This window comes from Acanthisitta chloris, unplaced genomic scaffold (assembly GCF_000695815.1).
Source record: "Acanthisitta chloris isolate BGI_N310 unplaced genomic scaffold, ASM69581v1 scaffold17251, whole genome shotgun sequence".
Classification (NCBI taxonomy): Eukaryota; Metazoa; Chordata; class Aves; order Passeriformes; family Acanthisittidae; genus Acanthisitta; species Acanthisitta chloris.
The window spans coordinates 1,059-19,993 of record NW_008655635.1 but is presented as its reverse complement, the minus strand read 5'-3'; the positions used below and the strand labels follow the sequence as shown (position 1 = coordinate 19,993).

The 18,935-nt window shown below is 48.6% G+C and overlaps 1 protein-coding gene across 1 annotated transcript in view; it reads right to left on the bottom strand.

Annotated features, from left to right (window-relative positions):
• Window positions 1-16,741: 16,741 nt before the first annotated feature.
• C1QTNF6 (C1q and tumor necrosis factor related protein 6) overlaps window positions 16,742-18,935 on the bottom strand; it is a 2,389-nt gene continuing 195 nt past the window's right edge. Inside the window, 2 exon segments of the mRNA XM_009083996.1 lie at window positions 16,742-17,289; window positions 18,912-18,935. The exon segment at window positions 18,912-18,935 is cut by the window's right edge and continues 27 nt beyond it. Coding sequence (XP_009082244.1) covers window positions 16,742-17,289; window positions 18,912-18,935 — 572 coding nt within the window.

The following is an 18,935-nucleotide window of genomic DNA, read 5'->3' as shown; positions in this document are numbered from 1 at the left end:
CTGTCCTGATGACATACTGAAAGAGAGAAGACACCCCCTCCAGCATAGCTCACAATGCAACTTAGGAAGATGTCAAGATGTCATCTCACAGGAGGCATCCACTGTCCTAGGGCAATGGTTAAAGCCAGTGCCAGCCTTCTAGGCTCAGAAATGCATATCCCTTCCTCTCCGGAGTCTGTGCTTTTTCCTCAGCACCTCATTGTTTTCCTGGCTTGGGTGCTTTGCTCAGCAGTGAAACTGTTTGCAGGGCAGCACAGATAGGTTATTTGCAGGAGTCATGCCTTCTGGAAATGTGTGAGTGAGTGCACAGCGGTCTGTGTTGTTTCAGGCTGCTGCTGACTCAGGTAGAGAGTGCTGCCTTGGTTGCACACAGCTTGTGCTTTGAAGAGCTCTTTTTTTTTGGTAAGCCCTAGGTCTGAAATAACTAGGTGCTTGCTGAGTAAGAGGGGTCTCTGGCTGCCACTGACAAAAGTTAGTTGCTTATGGTTTAGGAGGCAGATTTTGGATAGTGTGTTTGGGACAGGGGGAATCAGATAGAAGAAATAGTTTGCCAGGTTCTGGAAGGTCCAGGTTTCACCATAACACAAAATATTACATAGTTATGCACAAACTATGCACCATCCTCACTAAGTAGCCCTTGCACTGCCTTGGAAGGAGTCATGCTTTTAGGTATATCAGAAAACTAGGACTTCGTAATAGGGAAGCACATCTCATCCACCCGTGGCACACAGGGAGTCTCCTTGCCTTACAGAGTCTGTACAGCCATGCTCCATATTAGACAGACTGAGCTTATGTGCTTCTCATCCAAGCCTCCCTCTCTCCCCATCCACCTGGACACCCACACCTTGAGATCTGTCTCTGCCCACATGGAAAGGGACCACTCTCACCTCTCACCAAGCCTGGAGCCCAGGCAGATCTGAGCAAAGCAAGCTGGAGTCCTGCAGGACCCTGTTGGGACTGCCGGGGGAGTGGGAAGAGAGGATTTATAAAGGGCTAGCCTGAGGCATAATACCAGTTCCCGTCATGATAAAAAGATTAGGTTCAGAGGAAAAAAACCATGACGACAATGCATTAGCAGACAAAGGGGAGAGAGAGAGAGAGAAAGCGGGTGGTGTGGTTGTGAGATGTGGGGTATGATTTGAGAGAATTGTGGAGAGACATAGAGATAAATATGCACTGAGCCCTCCCCAACAGTGAGATTCAGTTTGTCAGACTGAAACTCCTTCCAAGATGCTTTTCAGATCAGCCACCCCCGTGTGGGAGAGCTAGCATTATTGCCCCTTTACCTTCCAGCTCCAGTCACCAAGCGGTCCAGATGAATGGAGTCTCCTGGGGTCCTGAGGTTGGATGGAAGGAGATGCTGAATGTCAAACAGTGAGGGGAATTGGGAGAGGGGAAAGGAAGAGGGATGGAGGCAGATATCCTAGCTCAGTGCATGTCCATGAGAGGAAAGGTGCCTCCAGCCTAGCAGTTCTGCTCCAAAGCCGTTCCTCTCATATGTGTGGTCTCTCTCTGCCTTCTCTGTCTCACCTTTGCACAGGAAGCTGCTGCTTGCATGCCTTGTCAGACTGAGACAAGGCCCCAAAGTATCGAAAAGGCTAGAGGGGCCGAGAATAAAAAGCCCCAAACCACGTCCTACTTCCTGCTGGTACAGCAATAGGTGAAGAAACAAGGGTGGAGGGGTCAGGTGTTAGTTTGCAGGGCTTAGATATACTGGGAGAAGTTTCAAACCACTGCTGGGAAGCAAGAGAGAGAGAGAAAAGGACCAGTCCTCCTGGGACACTGGCAAGAGACCCATGGCTTCATCTTTCAGACACCCAAAGAGATCTGTCATATATCTCTCTCAGGGTCTGCACAAGTTTACAGATCACTTTGAAACCAGGGACAGGAGTCTATCTAGAATATGAATAGCATGGACCACTTCGTGAAAAATAGCTCGAGTCATTGACCTGAGCAACACCAGAATGAAACCAGCCTCCACATCAGTGCCCCAGTTTCAGAAGATCCATTCTGGGTCAGAGCCAGAGTGGAATGAGGGCAGTGCTGAGTGTGAACAAGTTTGAGTCGCACACTCACACTTGCAGATGGTGTGACACCACAAGAACATCCATACCATAGCCTCCCTATCCAGCAAAGCACCTCACTTGCTTCACAGAAGGAAGGATCACCCATCCAACCTGAGCCTTGCAGCCAGTCCAGATAGGCAACACCACTCCACAGTACCTGCAGTGCCTGTTTGGCATGTCTTGTCTATCCAACAGGACAGACATAAATACAAAACATATTTCCACCTTCTTCCAAAGCTTTATGTGCCCTCATCTTTGCAGGGAGACAACCCCTTACCTTGCCTTCACATCCCAAGCCAAGGCACCAATACAAATCCACAGCCTAGTGGTTGCCTGGTTCACAAATAGGTACAGACCTGCATACGTGTCCCCACAGCTTTCTCTTTTTTCCATACACAAATACAATTCTCTGAAGTGCAACACATCACGTTTCCTGTCTGGTCTGGGCTGCACGATGATGGCCACTGGTGTGGGGTCAGATGATGAGAGTCTCCTCATACATATACAATGGTCACCATACTCTGTGCTACTCACCTTTCTTTCCCAGAGGAGCTCAAGGCCCAAGCTCAGGTCTGGCAAGAAAGTTTTTCTGGACAAAAGTTGCCAGGGGCTAATCTCAAGTTTCCAGGCAGTTCCTTTTTGAGGACTCTATAAACCCACAGGATGGGACCTCCTTCAACAACAAAGGGATCTTGGTTTCAGGTAGTGGAAAAAGGGTGTGGGAGGAGGATGAGTTTTCAGTTACAGGAAGCCCAGCCCAGAGACTGGATCTCTGAAGATACTAGGCCTCAAAAAGAAATAGTGTTGGAACAAATCCATAGTTTGAAGGCATGAGTAGAGCCATTTTGCAGGAGATTGCACTAGTGGATCCTCTTGGCCATTTCTGGGAAAGCACTGCAGTTAATCCAGCACCAAACATTCACCTAGCCAGTGGTATTGGGGTGCTCACCTCTTTCTTCACCACACATGACAAGGACCAGGAGTTTGAGAGGTGTCATTTGGATGCCCTTGCTAGTCATCTGAAGACTTCTTCCATGGCCAATCTTTGGGAAAACAATGGGAATCTGACCCACCAGCCTCTGTTGAAGAGGAGCAGGGGAGAGGATGGGCTGTGTGCTCTCCTGCTCTGGTAATCTTTGGCTGTGTATGCTGCACCTTGGAGGCTCCCACCAGGGTGGAGTTGCAATGGTATGGATCATCAGGCCACAGCCTGCCTTTCCTAGGAACTCAAAATGAATGCAGCTTACTCTGGCACAGAAGTCCTCAGGTGAAGAAATGAAGTGCTCTGTGAGTAAGTTCTTGATATCAACAGCATTGAAGCTGCAATGGAGCATTCATGTTAACTGTAATTTTTCATGTTTGTCCTTCAGACTGGAGAAATCTGCACCTTCCTTAAGACCAGACATCACTTTGGGAAAGCAAGAGCACAAAGTACCCGTTTTTATTGTTCAACTTATCAAGGGAAATACACTGATTCCCTTCCCCACTTTTTTCTTTTTTCTTTTTTTTTTTTTATGCATAAGAATCAGATGAGATTGGTTGTGCACTGTGATAACTGGAATAGTGGAAGAGGAAAATTTAACATGTCCCTACAAAAGATGAGTGGCTGCTGTAGTTGGAAACAAGGATTTATCTCATCAGCCAACACTGGAGACTTCTGTTTTCTGCATCCATGTCTCTATGATAGATTCTCATGCAGACTTTCCACTGTCTAGTAAGGACTGATGTCACATTGAAGACTTTCCTAATGAGGATCCCAATGGAGAGTCAGCACTCCTCTATCCAGTCACTCTTGCTTAATAGTAGTAAGTGACTAGAATTGATTGTCTTGCTTACCATGCCTGTCCATTGATTGACTTTTCCTTGTGAAAGGAGCGGGAAAGGTGTGATGGATCAGCTAACAGACAGCCAAACCCCAATGTGTGGAGACACCAACTGCCTCAGCATATTTCCATTGGAAACACAGTTTAAAACATACTGAAGCAGCAACTGTGTGGGCAGAATAGGGAAGGGTTTCCTACAGAGGCATGATAATGATATTATGTCCTGACCCCATCTGGCACAGATAAATATACTTGCTGTCAGCGCAGTTTTTGGACTTGATTGCCCAAATGTTGTGCTACTGAAAATTCGGCACTTTTTATCTCCTTTACACTGATATTGTTAGGAATTGTGCCATTTGTAATGTGAGGAGCCAAACAAAACCACATTGTCAGCAACACATGAGGTATTCTTGTCATTACCTTCCTGTCCCCATAATGGTGATGGAGAAGGGTGAACTCGGTAGTCTGTCTTGTTCAGTGTTAAAGTGGCAGGTAAAAGTGTGGTGATGGAGGTTTGGTTAATGGTGTTGTTTGGGCCAGATTGGTGTTTCAGAGCACATTTTAAAATCCTTTAGACCGAGGCATGTGCTTGCACACAAACTTCTCTTTTTCCCCTCACTCTGCTTTTGCTAGAGGAGAGCAGTGCTGCTGAAACTGCTAGTTTTCATTTGCGTGTCCACTGGGAGTGTCTGCAAAATGGCAGAGGTGAACAGGAGAACAGAGACACTGAAGAAGTGTGAAATGCAAAAGTATTGTGTGGTGTCAAATTATCCCACTATTCATCAACTCACTGGGTGTCATTAGGCTGGGCATATCCCTTCCCTTTGCTGGCTCTCAGCTGGGACCAGAGTGCCAGGCTAACTAGGATGCCTGGCCTGAGGTTGGCAAACCACTCAGCTCACCAGGGGTGAGCTCTCTCCAGTAGATCTCTCTTGGCATCCTGTCCCCATGGCCCTCTGGAGTGGAGCAGTGGAACTGGTGCAGAGCCACCGGGAGATGAGAGCAGAGATGCCCTGATGGCCACCAAAGTTCTCTTCCTGACAGGATACACTGTGAAGATGTCTAGACACTCTCTAAGTTATTTTTGGTACTTTCCAAATAATGTTGTTTTAACTATAACCTTTACATTGAATTTCCTGCCAATCGTATATGAGCGCTTTTAAAACTCCGCCGTTGTTCTACGTCTGCAGTTATTTTCCCCTTAAATTGTGGTTCTACTCTGAAAAAAGTCTGTCAAAATGGCCTTGTGGGAAACCACTGTTTAGTGTATCAGTGAGCTCTTTATTGAATTTGTTCACATTAGCAGCCTGAAAGAGGCTTTGTTTTGTATCGAAATGGCAACCTTGGGCCAATGTGAAAATGGATTTTTTTCCTCCTGCTCTATCACCCTGAGGGATATTGCTGCTACTGGCTAAATGTTTCCCTCAGGTTAATCTCCAACACTGTGTGTAAGTGGAGAGGCATGTAAGCAATGGAGTTTAAGTTCTGGAATTGGGTACCACAATAGAGTAACCATACAGGGCAGCAACTCCTAAGCCTACCTATACAGCAGATGATATTCCTGCATTTCACAGAATCATAGAATCATCAAGGTTGGAGGAGACCTCTAAGACCATTGAGTCCAATCATTATCTGCCACTCTGCTGTAACCCCTAAACCCTAAACAATCCCCTTCAGTGTTACTCTGCTGCAACCCCTAAACCCTAAACAATACCCTTCAGTGTCGTATCCAGACACCTCTGAAACACTTACAGGGATGGTGTCTCCACCACCTCCCTGGGCAATCTATTCCAGTGTTTGAACACCCTAACAGGGAAGAAAGTTTTCCTAACATCTAATCTGAACCTCCCTTGTCTCAGTTTAGGACCATTCCCCCTAGTTCCCTCCCTGCAGGCATGGCAGGAGACACCATCAAGTTTCTTCCCTTCCAGCTTCTGTCCTACATAGAGTGTCCGGATAGATCTGCCTGATAAAAGCAGTAGACATCAAATATACAAATAAATACACAAAATGTCCAAAAGTAGGGATTCCCTATCCCTGTAGGCTATGGAAGAACATGGACAAAAGTGATAGAAGCTGAGGCATTCACAGGCACTCTCACCTGAGGCAAGTCTGGGGCCACAGGTGGGAGGGGATGGAGGAGGCGTTCACTTTCACTCCTTGACAGTGGTGGTCACAGGCCCAGAGAAGTGGGGAAACAAGTGTGGGAGGGAAAACACCATACTCTCAATCAGTTTCACTCTTAGACTGCCTGGCTGTAAACATGCTGGTATGAGCTCCTGAGCAGGAGCACGGGGCAGTCACGAGATGTCCCCACTCAGGACCTGAGCCCTGGTTTCTCATTATGTTTGAGTTGAACTAGACAGTGCCAGGACTTTGGTCTGAAGGGCTGGAGTCCAGCAGCAGAGCCAAGGCATCCCAGGAGCAGATGCCTGCCTCTCTGATGAGTGTTTGTGGTGCTACGAAGCCTGCTCAGACCCAGATTCTCTCCCTAGAGACACTCAAGGAAGACCTGGACCTGGCACGTTGTGCCCCTCAGTGTCCTTAGGCTCAGCAAGATGAAGGAAGACCAGTACCTACACCCTTGTCTCAGCGTGTGTACATAGTGTGTGAGGCACATCAGGCATTTGAGCTGCAGCAGTGTGACAAATGGTCTCTGTCAGCTTAATTGTGGTGCTTGTGTACGCAGACAATCTTAGCCTAGCACACCTGTGATGGAAAACTCATCAGTGTGAACTGGAAAGAAGGCAATGTACCCATGGGACTGTCAATGTATATGTACGGTTCTCACATCCTCTCTGTGTTTCAACATCCACATCAGAGAAAAGGGAGTAAAGAACATCTTCCCACCTTCTTCAAGAAGAGGTTCACAGACTAGGAACCAGGTCTGCATCTCACCCAGGAGTCTACTGCCCAGGTCTGTAGGGCCATTACTGACTTCTAGTATTAAAACATACCTAGGCAAGTCCCTGAAGGTTCTCCTGGCATTGAATACTGAAGATGCATGTCTAGAGTACCTATGGAACTTGCTCACAGATGTATTGAAGAGGGAGTGCCTGTGCAAGTTCCATGTTCTACAGGAAGGCAGTACTGGATTCAGAGACCAGGCTTACACCAAATCTATGCCCAAGCAAGATAATGAGCTGAATGTTGGCTGATTTGCTATTCAGCACCAGTGGCTGCTCTCATCCTTGAGGGAAATTATTACCCCATTACCTGAACAGTCTTGGAGAGACAAAGCCCTGCTCTGTTTTGCAGTCTGCCAATGTGTTACATCTCTCTCTGTTTAAAGTTAGAGGGTACAAATGCTTGACAAGCTTAATATGAAGCAGTGATGGCTTCCAGACCTATTAAATTGCTAAGAATTCAGAGATTTATTGTACATTCAAAATTGCTTGAAGGCAAGACAGGATACTGTAAGGAGATTCTTGAGAATAAACCCTCAGGTACTTTGATTAGTGAGGCTTGCTGCCAATTTAATCACATTTCCCTTCTTTCTCTAGAGGAAAAAATCATTACAGCCACTACCCCCATTTTGCTCCGAGCACTCCTTGCTCCCCACCTTCTTCATCTCTTTGCCTGAGCAGTTTCTAGAAAGGGAGTTAATGGGATTGTTGATTTTGTTTTAAAATATGCTTGATGATGTCATGCTTATCCAAAGGCCAACCCCCTGCTCTCCCTTAAGCCCTTCTGGGGGTTACTGATTTGTGACTTCAGCAATTATTAACTTTCATGTTACTAAAATCCCTGAACAGAAATTAGTTCTTTGGAGGCAGCTTCCTGTCTCCTTACATCTCACTGCTCAGGAATTCCATTCCTGTCTCTCCCCTGGGCCCAGTCAGGAGAGCCAATTTTCCCCCTGTTCTGTGGTTTTCCAGGTTCAGCCCCCTCTCCCCCATTTGCCCTCTAATGTTGCTGCTTCACACCTTGGGAGGCAGAAGGTATGATGTGAAAGGCTACAACTCACTGAATGTAAGGAATGGAAGGGAAGAGTGATTTTCAGGTCCACCACCTGACCCAAGGATTTGAGGGCACTTCAGTCCCACAAGTGATGTACTGCCTTGTGAAACAGGTCAGCCCAAAGAGCTTCTCAAGCCTCTTGAGAGCCCACCTCTGTCAGGGTTTCAGCTGTGGGCTTGCTCTTCTGAGCTCTTTCCTCCTAAGGAGCCCTGTTCTGAGGTGAACTGCCTGTAGCAGACTGTCTCTGTGGCTTGATGAGTCTTTTAGGTATGACTGTACATAACTGAAGAGCCTATTTTCTGACTGGAGTAGGAAAGACTGCTTATTAGTAGAGACTACTAACCAGATCCTGGTGAACACTGCCAGACCAACACTTGGAGAAAAAACAAGCAGTGTGGACATTGCTAGTTTCCTCACTATAGTCTCTGAGGAGCCTGCAGATGCTCCTTGAGAGATGCAAGACAGAGCCCTGTACATGTGGCACATGTCAAGTTTGTTCCTACAGCACAAAGCACAAGCTACATCTCACCACACCTGCCCCATTGTCTGTGTCTGCTTTTGGGAAATGGGACGTGGAGCTCCAGGGGAAATGGGACTTGGTTCCTTGAGAGAAAGACACACTTTCCTCCTCTTCTGTTCCTGACTGACAGGCATGGGTAGGAGGGGAATGCACTTTTGTGTATCACCATTCCCTGTTGCTCCAGTACCTCCTGCATAAGAGGCAGGGATGGGCACTGAGCATTGAAACAGCTCATGATTTCATCCTCCTTCTCCTTGCGGTTCCAAAGAGCAGTTGCAGCCATCACGGGGCCAGAAGGGCTATTTTAGGCAGGGTGCTGTGCCCCACAGTTGGGGGCAGGCTGTGGGCAAGGTCCTTGCGGACATGCCCTCTGCTTGCACCTGTGCACACATTCTGTCACACACATACACACGTGCACACACATACACATAGTTGCAGCCAAGTGGGGGAGCACAGATTGGATCAAGCACTTGGCTCCACTTGAATGTTTACCCTCAAAACAGGCTAAGGACAACATGTGTCTGCAGGCTCCAGGGTCCCTTCCTTTAGGCATGGTTTACCTAGGTGAGACTTTAATTCGAAAAGGAAACATGCACCATTGCTTTTATGTTTCAAGGATGAGGGTATCACCACATTTCCCCTGTGTTTACCTTCCCTGCACCCTGCACAAAGGACTCCCTCTTTCTTCCCACTCTTCCCACCCTCTTTGCAGGCATCAAGCTCATAGAATCACAGAATTTTAGGGGTTGGAATGGACCTTATAGATCATCTAGTCCCAACGCCCTGTCCTAGGCAGGGACACCTCCCCACTAGACCAGATTGCTCAAGGCTTCAGCTAACCTGGCTTTGAACACTGCTAGGGACAGGGCATCCACTACCTCCCTGGGCAACCTGTGCCAGTGTCACACCACCCTCACAGGGAAAAACTTTTTCCATATATCTAACCTAAACTTCCCCTGTTTCAATTTGCACCCATTGCCCCTTGTCCTGTCACTGCAGCTCCTAACACAGAGTCTCTCTGCAGCTTCCCTGGAGCCCCTTCAGATACTGGAAGGTTGCTGAGGGCCCCACACAACCTTCTCTTCTACAGGCTGAACAACCCCAACTCCCTCAGCCTGTCCTCATAGGGGAGATGCTCCAGTCCTCTTATCAACTTCGTGGCCTCCTCTGGACTTGCTCCAGCAGTTCCATGTCTTTCTTACATTGAGGGCACCAGAACTGCATGCAGTATTCCAGGTGGGGTCTCACAAGAGCAGAGTAGATCATCAGAGATGCTCAGCGTTCAGAGGGAAGGTGGCTGATGAAAACGACTGCTCAGGGGATTTTTCCCTTTGGTCTTGGAAATGATGCTGGCAGCCTGGTGCATTATGTCTCCTTCCTCCCCCCCTCCCCTGCCTCAGCCCCCGTGGCGGGGGAGGGGTGGAAGGAGTTGTGGTCCCCAGATGTGTGAATGGTTGCTGAGTAGAAATAGCACACCACGGACAAACAGCAGAGCAGCTCAGCTGAGAGCCATCGCTTTGGGCTTGCGTCACTGACCTTTTCCTCTCGCCCTTCTCAGTCCTCACCTGACCCTCCCACTGCTTCCCCTGCACTTTGCACTCGTGAGCTCTCTGCACAGTGCTTCGAAATGGTGAGGAGGGCTGGCACAGGAATGCAAAGAGGGGGAGTACTAAAAAAACAACCCCATCCCTGTAGCAAAGAGAAGGCTATGCATTGATTAGCTCTCCATTTCCCCAGGGCTCAGGTTGCCATCCTGCAGGAAAACAGAGTCGTGGGCTGAGCTAATGCATCACTGTCCCTATCTGGTCTAGCCATTGCAATGAAGGCACAGCTGTTCTGCCTCCACAGCTGGTTGAAGATGAGGGAGGAGAAGCATGCCTGTCTGAGGGTCAGGGGAGTGCTTCAGTCTCTGGCATATCATGAACAAATGGAATTTCAAGAAAACATTTCAAAGCCTTGTGGGACCAAGCTTGAAATGTGGTTCAGCTGTAAAAGCCCAAATAAGTCTTTTAGAGAGTCAAACAACGCCACCAGCACACCACACAGAGAGAAGTGGGAGTCAGAGCAAAGCAATGGCTTGGGACTGTGTGTGGAATGGTAATCCTGTGGGCCCTTGGCCATAAAGATCTGTTGAATCACTGCCTGAGATTGCAAGTGACAGGGCTTGCTGGCTTGGGAAGTCCTTTCTACTGATCTGCCCCATTCCACTACTTCAGGGAGAAAAAAATGTCTGCAGGAGTGAATGGAAGAATGCTGTGAGCCCAGAAAAGCATATGTGGGGCAAACAGGAGAATGCAGAGACCCTCAGGCACCCCATGGAAGATGCTTTGACCAAGTCTTGCTCTGGGACATTGTGTCAAACATGTGGAAAGTGGTCAGGACTTCAGAGCAGGGGACCAGAATATGAAAGTCATGCCTGCAGGCTGTAGGTCAGTTAGACAGGAGACCTATTGTCCTCCTTCCTCTCCATGGACCTTTTCTGCCTCTGTCTACTTTGAAGCATTGCATCTGTCCTCAGTAGCAACTTGTCCTCAGTGAGGCTTGGACACATCTTCCCCCTCAGAGGTGCACTGCAGTTCACACTGCCTGGGCTCCCCACCAGTGGAAGCACTTCAGCAGCTCTGAGGTTGATGCAGGCCGGCCCTCACTTCTCCATCCTCACTCTTACTTGCACAAGAAAGAACCAGCCTCCTGCCTCCCACTCACCCAGGACTGGATTTCCAGCCTCCCCAGGTGGATGAGGAGTTCCCTATTCCTTAGCTTCTCCATCCTGCTCCCTCCCATTTTAACCATTGCCAACTGAGACTGGGAAAGGTGTAAGATTTTGACATGATTCCCTGGTCCTTTGTGAGTTAAGTGATAGGAACTCAAGAGATGGGACTGTCTGTGGATTGGAAAACTCTCAGAAGCTTTTGATTTAAACCTTCTGCCCTGGCACTCACCATGGTATAACTGCAGGGTGAGAGATCAGAGAAGGCTTGTGGGTGAAGGAGAAGACATGTAATTAGATGAGGGAGCTGTGTTTGTACCAAAGAGGCCTGGAGTCTCAGCCCCAGTCTACCCACCTCCTGATAGCATCTTCAGAGCGAGCCAGGCTTGCAAAGGGCAACAGTTTCCGTTGGCAGGAAGGTGAGAGATGTCCATGTGGGCTTAGTGTGTGCATGTGTATGTGTGTGGGTGTCATAGCATAACGTGCACTGAGCTGCCCTCCGGAGCTTGGCACGGCTGGGCAAACACCTGTTTTCTCATGGTGGTCAGAGAACAGCCAAGCCACATGAGGTGGTGGAATAATTGCCCTCAGCAGTGCAGCCGTGCCCCATAATCTGTGCAACCACGAGCAGGCTTGACATCCAGCCCTTTGCCTCCTATGGCAGCTCCCAGCCAGCAGTGGGAAAGGGGAACTGAGAAAAAAGATCTGGGGCAAGTTGAACCCACCACTGGCCTCTGTCTGCAGTGTGTTAGATGGAGGGAGGCAACAGCTCTGCTTGCAGCACTGGGCAATGCTGGTTGGGGTGTTGCATCACCCCCTCTTCCTCCCCAGACTCTGGGAGATAAACGAGGCTGAGGTGTGACTGAAGCAAGTTGTCTGTGTGGTCTGGGAGAGGAGGAGGGACAGCAAGCTGGAGCAGAGGGAAAACCTGCTATGGTACAGTGTGGTGGCCCCCTGAATAGTGCACCGACATGGGGCAGATCCTGAACCATAGCTGGCAGCGGAGGAAAGGCTCGAGGGGCTGCCAGAGACATTTCCCATGACTGTGATGTTTTCCTGCCTGTGACAAAGAGTCCAGAGAGATGTGCAGCCAGGTCCTTCTGTGCTGTGTCCCTGTGTTCCCTGGTGCTTTGGGTACAGGCATGTCCACCTGTGCCCATCTGAGTGCCCCCAGCAGGGTGAAAGGTTTCCTTTTGTACTCCTTTTCTTGCCCTGCTTCTTTCCCCCCTTCCCACATCTATCACAGGGCAAGGAGCTATTGCAGGGCCTTCAGCTTCTCCTGAGTTGTCCCTGACATGAGCTGCCTTCTCCAGAGATAGCACCATATCCTGGCCTTCACCTCCTCTCTCCCACTCCCCTCCTCTCATATCTGCAGGACCACAAACCCATGTGAAACCAGCTTAAAGGGCCAGCCCCATGGCAGATACATTGAACAAGCCTGAGATGTGGCTGCAGAACCCTTTGTAGCAGAGCTTGGACCACTCTTTCAGGGGAAACGAGAGGCACAGTCCCAAGGGGTAGTGCTGTAGCTGCACACTTGCTTTGCCCAGGAGAGAGATACTGGCTGTCACCAACCCCTGAATCACATTCTACAGGACAGTTCCATTGCATGGAAAAAACACAAACCTGGGGTGAATGAAGTGAATGGAGGTCTTGTGGCCTTCAGGGCATGGGTGCACCCACTGGCAGGGCAGCAGAGCTGGTTTGACTCAGCCTAGACCTTATTTTGACCCAGCATAGCAGGGTCAATCTTGCCTGAGCTGAGTCTCACCTACAGCAACTCCCCAGTCAGGCATCCATGGTGTGATGGATGGTGTGGCATTGGCTACAGACCCTGCCTGTCACCAGGCAACTTAGCCCCAAGGGATTTGGCTGAAGAGACTCTTCAAGTGGCACACTGAATGGCTAAACAATAGAAAACTTTTCTTCAGGGTTTTTTTTTGACATTTCCGTTCTCCACTCCTCAACTTTCTTAAGTGTGACAAAGTCACCTCCAATCTACCATCATCTCACCTCAAGGGGCCAGAAACATGAGCAAACACAACCCCTGCACTTCCTGAGGTCACATTTCTACCTGCTTCCTCAGATGTAAATAAAAAAATGGGAAGAAGGCTTTGCTAGGATATATATAGCCCTAGCTCTGGCCTAACACAGGACCAAAGAGGCCTGTAAGGATGTGTATGATTATGTTTTCTACCCCTTGCCAAACAAAGTGCCTGGTAGACATCAAACCACAGGAGAAGTTATGTGAAGATGAATTAAACTCAAAACAGAAGGTCTTATATGGGCACCTCATCTTGTTTTCTTGTCTATTCTTCTGCCTCAGCAGGAGTCCCCTCAGTCCAAAGATGCTAAACAAAACCCCATGTACCTCTTTGACCTGCACTGAGACCTCCAAAAGGCATCTCCCTGGCCTTAGGCTTCTACTCCTCCTAGTTCTTCCACTCAAGCTTCCAAGTCTCCACTCTCTGCTCATGTTTCCCTTTTCCCCCCAACTTTATGGGCAATTACCACTTGTCTTTCCACCTCTGACCTGAACCTCAAGCCTTTCTCATTACACACAGGTCTTCCCAATATATGTGTCCAGTTTAACTCTGGAACTCCCACTCACCCCAGTGTTAGGAAGCATAAGTGTCCAATCAACAGTTTAATATCTCTCTTACTGTCTGTACTTCCTGGCCTTCAGCTCTTAGCAGAGAAAAGAGAAACACCACAGGGAATACAGAAAACACTCATGCTTGCTAAGTTCTTGATAGAAGGATGTGGTAAAAATTTCACAAGATAAAGGGTCTGATCCCCCTTAAGAGAATTCCAGCATTAGCCCAGCCTTTCTCAATATAGTTAAGTGCTTGAAGCATAATCCTACATCCCATTGTATTGTCCTGGGCTTTTTTTGTAATTTCCAAAGAATTCTTCTTTGAATTTGCTTAAAGCTTTCCTAGCAAAGGAGAGAGGGTTTTCATAATTAGAAGTTTCAAGCAGTAAATATCTTTAAGGCAATGGTTCTTCACAAAGGAAACAGACACAGGATTACCCAGGGAAGTTTCAGAGCTGACTTAGATTTTGCACTTGTCTCTTTAACATCAGTGTCTTTTCCATCACACCATTTGGCAATAACTGGAGCTAAAAGGAGTAGGTTGGGAGGGAAAAACAGATTTAAGTGCAAAACAACAAAGGAAAAAAGTTTAATACCACTGAAAAAAAAATATATATACAAAAGTTCTTGGAGTTTGTTTGGTTTTGTAACAAAGAGCACCATTAATTCCAGAGTACATCACAACTCAGCCTACTACACCTTCCAGAAAGCACCCAATACTCCTGAAATCTGATTTAGCACCAAGGGAATGCCATCTTGTTTAGCACCAAGAAGCCTATTAAACACATCCTTTGGTCCCCCTGCTCTCCTCTTTCATGTGCATCAGACACCATCTGGCTGTTCATGGGTAGCACACGAGACCTGTCACCAGCATTCAATCACCAAATAGAAAAGGAGGAATAAGGAAGCTTATTTCTGGAGATATTCAGTGTTAGAGAGGCTTGCTTCTCTTCAGGGAGGCACTTAAGTGGGCACTATACACTGTAAATAGGCAATATCTGGGCTTGCAGCCTGTTGAGGAAGAGAGAAAGGGATTTGGTCCTGAGCATCACCTCCAGTATGCTGCTTCCTCTCTGCTGCCTGAAATCCTGTCTCTGAGCAATTCCAAACACTTGACCTGCTACGGAAGGGGAAGAAACTCACAGCCTCCTTTAGTTCCCATGATCACATCATCACATATTTCCCTGTGAAAAACACAGCTTTCCCTCACTGAAACCTTGGTTTTATGCCCATTTCCCCATTGGCAGTGGTGGGGAGGATCCAGAGCAGAAAGTTCCTGAAATTCATTACAGTCTGTACAGCTCCCATAGCAAAGCAGGGAGGGTAAGCAAACAGGGCAAGAGAGAAAGTGTCCTGCAATTTTCTCAAGATGATTCTTAATATTTAGCCTGGGTCCCTGTTCCTTTGCCATCCCAGGCTGAGTGTACTGGACCTAGTCCTGTGTAATAATGCATTTCTCCTGTGGGAGAGCTGTTAGTCCCAGGTGCTATAGGCAGAGACCACAGCTAATCACGGGACCACAGAACCTAGGTAAGCCAGAAAATTTCATTATTAGTAATGGGCAAAGGAGAAATACTCTTTCTCCTGCTTCTCCTGCCCTGAGACTCCAAAAAGAGACAACTCTTGGCACTGCTGTTTACAGGAGCATCGCAACATGAGGAAGTTAAGTTTTCTAAAGTGCTGAGCCAGTCTCATCTGCTCCCCTGACACTATGGCATCCCCTTCAGAGGGATGCGAGTGAGAGCAGTGTGAGACCAGTATAAATAGTACCAGAAAACCCTACCACTGGCATTCCTTTCCCACTGCGACATCTCCAACCTGACAAGAAGAGCAAGGGTTTGTTTTAGCCACATGCTTTTCTCAGTTGCTCTGATGAGATTGCCAGAAAAGGGCATGGAGCATACCACAGGGAAGCTTTTAACCCTGGGGCGAGGTGCTGTAGACTCACCTCTATCTCTTTTCCATCACAAAGAGGTGGCAGCCTGCCCAGGTTTGGACCCGATTTAACTGCAATTGCCCTTACAGCCCTCCAGGTCAGTCCTGAAACAGCGGTCCTTCAATACCAGTGTGGGAGAACCACCTTCAGGAGGAGAATGAAATGGCATCTCTGACAAAGAAGAGAGCAGTTTACTGTCTGGACTAGCTTCCCACAGCTGGGGAGCCATGACCGAGTAACACCCCAGGGTAGGTGTGGGAGGGTTTTTTCTCTCCCTCTCTCTCTCTCTCTTGTTCTGTACTTATGATCCTTAGTGGCAACAGAATGGTGGACACTACTGATTTAATGGCAGACACCCTGAAGGGTCTGGCCAAGTGTCTGGCCCTTCGTCTCTTTGAAGAGTTAGAGCTGGCACAGAGGAGGACAATCCCACCAGGCCTAGATTTGACAGCCAGCCTGGACTCTGTGACACAGAAGGGTGTCTAAGGAAAGCCAGTGACACACTTCAGAAGGTAAACAGTTCTGGGTTTGGATGGACAATATTTTCTCTCACTGTTCCTACATTTTCCTTGTGCTACAGGAGACCATCAGACCCCAGTCTGCTCTCCAGACTGCAGGTGTTAGAGGTGGCATAAGACCATATTTCAGGCTGCAAAACTGGCATGTCTTCTTGGGACGGAGAGGAGCCAGGATGTACCTGGGCAGTGGGGACTTTCTAGACCCTTCTATAGGACTCCTTTGTGTATGAAGCCCCAGGGAGGGACATATCACAAGGAACAGCATTTTAGCTTTCCTCTTGCTCTGGGGCCCTAAGCGCCAGAGACAGCTCACTGGCAGATTGAGAAGAAGCCAATAACCTAAGTTGGGGTTATGAGGTGAGGTGGTGAGAGATGGTAGCATCATGATGTAAGTGGATAGATACAGGTCTGGCTACAAGAGAGTGCGAGGTGGGAGCCAGTGTGGCAAGTTTCACACTCAGTGCCTGAGACTTGACAGGCCCATTTCCAAGTGATTTGCAGTGGTTGCGGGCAGTAAGGAGAGAGAGAGGGAGAGAGAGAGAGAGAGAGAGAGAGAGAGAAGCACATGAAGAAGGAAAAGGCCGAAGAGGCCCCAAGAAAGAGGAGAGGCAGTTATTCAAGGCTAGGCTTGACCAAATACCCACTAAAGGTAATGTACACATCAACATCATCACTGTAAATGGCATTCTCCCGCTCCCGCTTGTAGAGCCTCACCCAGATCTCATCATTTTCCTGAAGCTCCAGCATGAGGCTCTGGCTCTGCATGATGCTGCGGTCACTGGGTTGGGCATACAAGATGACTGCTTCTTCTTCATTGTGCATGATGTGCATGTAGGTCTCCTTGAAGTTCCAGGTGTGGACATTGAGGCTGAAATAGTAAAGTCCACCTACAGAGCAGTAGAATTTGCCATTGAACATGTCAAAGTGGCTGTAGAGGTTGACAAAGACGGTGTCAAAGATCAAGACCTGGAAACCCTCACTGCTGTGCAGTGCCTTCTTTCGACCGACGGAGAACGCAGCGTACTGATGTTTGCAGGCATCTCCTGCTGGGCCCATCTGTCCTTTACTGCCTTTCTGGCCCTGGGCACCCCGCTCGCCTCGTGGTCCTTCTTTGCCCCATTTCCCTGGCATCCCAGGCTCTCCCCGATCTCCTTTCTCTCCTACAAGAAGAAACAGAGGGACACAACTGCTGAGTGATACCAGAAGAAGACATGGAAATGGCGGTGAGAAAGCCTAATGAGGAGGCAGAGGACTGCACAAGAATGGGGCAATGCCAGGAGAAGGAACACTCCTGAGGGTCACAATATCATTGAGCTTCATGAGAAAGGATCTAGCAGAGCTCTGGGTGTGACTGGGGTCTCTTCTCTTACAAGCATCCTGCTCACCAAATGATATGGCCCTGCTGGAGGCACCAGGACCTGTCCTAGGAGACTTCAGCCTGAGAGGGAGCCCAGCAGTGCAAAGTACCACTGGGGCTCTTGACCTCTTCTTCCTCCCACACACTCCCTTACCTCCAACACAGCCCCTGTCCTCCTATACACCTCTCCTCTGACCCAATTATCTTTCTAGGGTGCACACTGTTCTTTCTGTAGACGAGAGAAGGGGAAGAAGTGTTAAAGCCTGTAGGGGAATATGACCAGAGAGAGACAATGAGGTGGGTTAAAGAGAAAAGATCCATGCTGGACTTGGCGGATGGAACAGCGCAAGTTAGAGGGCTGGTACTTTGACAATACTGGCATGCTTTGGGCATATAATTAACACTGCAGCTCTACCCTGGGGTGTGCGTTGCCTCTCATACATTTGGGCAGGCATCAATACAGAGAGAGATACCAGCACCAGAATGTACTTTGTGTACAGAGAGAAGTGATTGTGCTCAGAGTAGCCTCCAGCACAAGTGACAGTATCCCAAATTTGTGTCTGGTTCTTTTCCTCCTCTCCATCCTCTGCATGTTACTGCAGGTCCCCCTACAACATCCCACTCTAGTCTAGGCCTCTGTCTGCCCTGGACACCCTTCTGAGCTTTGATGGATTGCAGCTATTTCCAGGCTGGGCAAGGAAGGAGGAGGATCTGCCCAGTTAACCCAGAGGAACCACAGAGCTACAAGAAGTGAGTGGAGCAGCATCCATCTGGGAACAGACTTTTGCCCACAGCACAGGCTAAAAGGGAAGCCCTAAAAGGAGGAGCTGAACTAAAATAGGGAGCCTTTTCCAGTTAGCCGAGCCAGCCACAGCAGGGTGGAACGAGCTGGGGGTCACTGCCAGTTTAGCCTGGAGGTGCTTGCAAATAGCTGCTGCCTCCCTTTGCCCTCCTCCAGCTCCAAAATGCATGTGACCCACGGAGCTGGAGGAGGTTTCTACACAACACTCCTGGGTGCCAATGCCTACCCTCCAAACATGCTTATTTTGCACTTGAATAAGGACTGCAACTTCCCTCAGACACTACAGGACTCTGGAAGTGTGAGGCAAGGAAGATGTCCTCTCAGCTTGGCAAGGAGCTCTCACTGCCACTCCTGTGTTAGCGGGGAGGAAGAGCTGGTAGCATCCTGACACACAGAGGTCACAGCAGAGATAGGCACTGACTTCCCTCCCCCAGGCTACTCCTGATCACAGTACAAAAGATCGTAACCCCGGGCACAGTGTGTGTGAGCACAGTATCCTTGAGGATGGCACCTGGCAGTCTGTTAGCACAAACAGCATGCCAGCAATCCAACTGTCACCTCCACTGCAGTGCCATCAGTCCCTAAGCAGGCCTTGGCATCCCAGGGCCAAGATAAGCACTTACCCTTCAGTATGGTGATGTTGATAT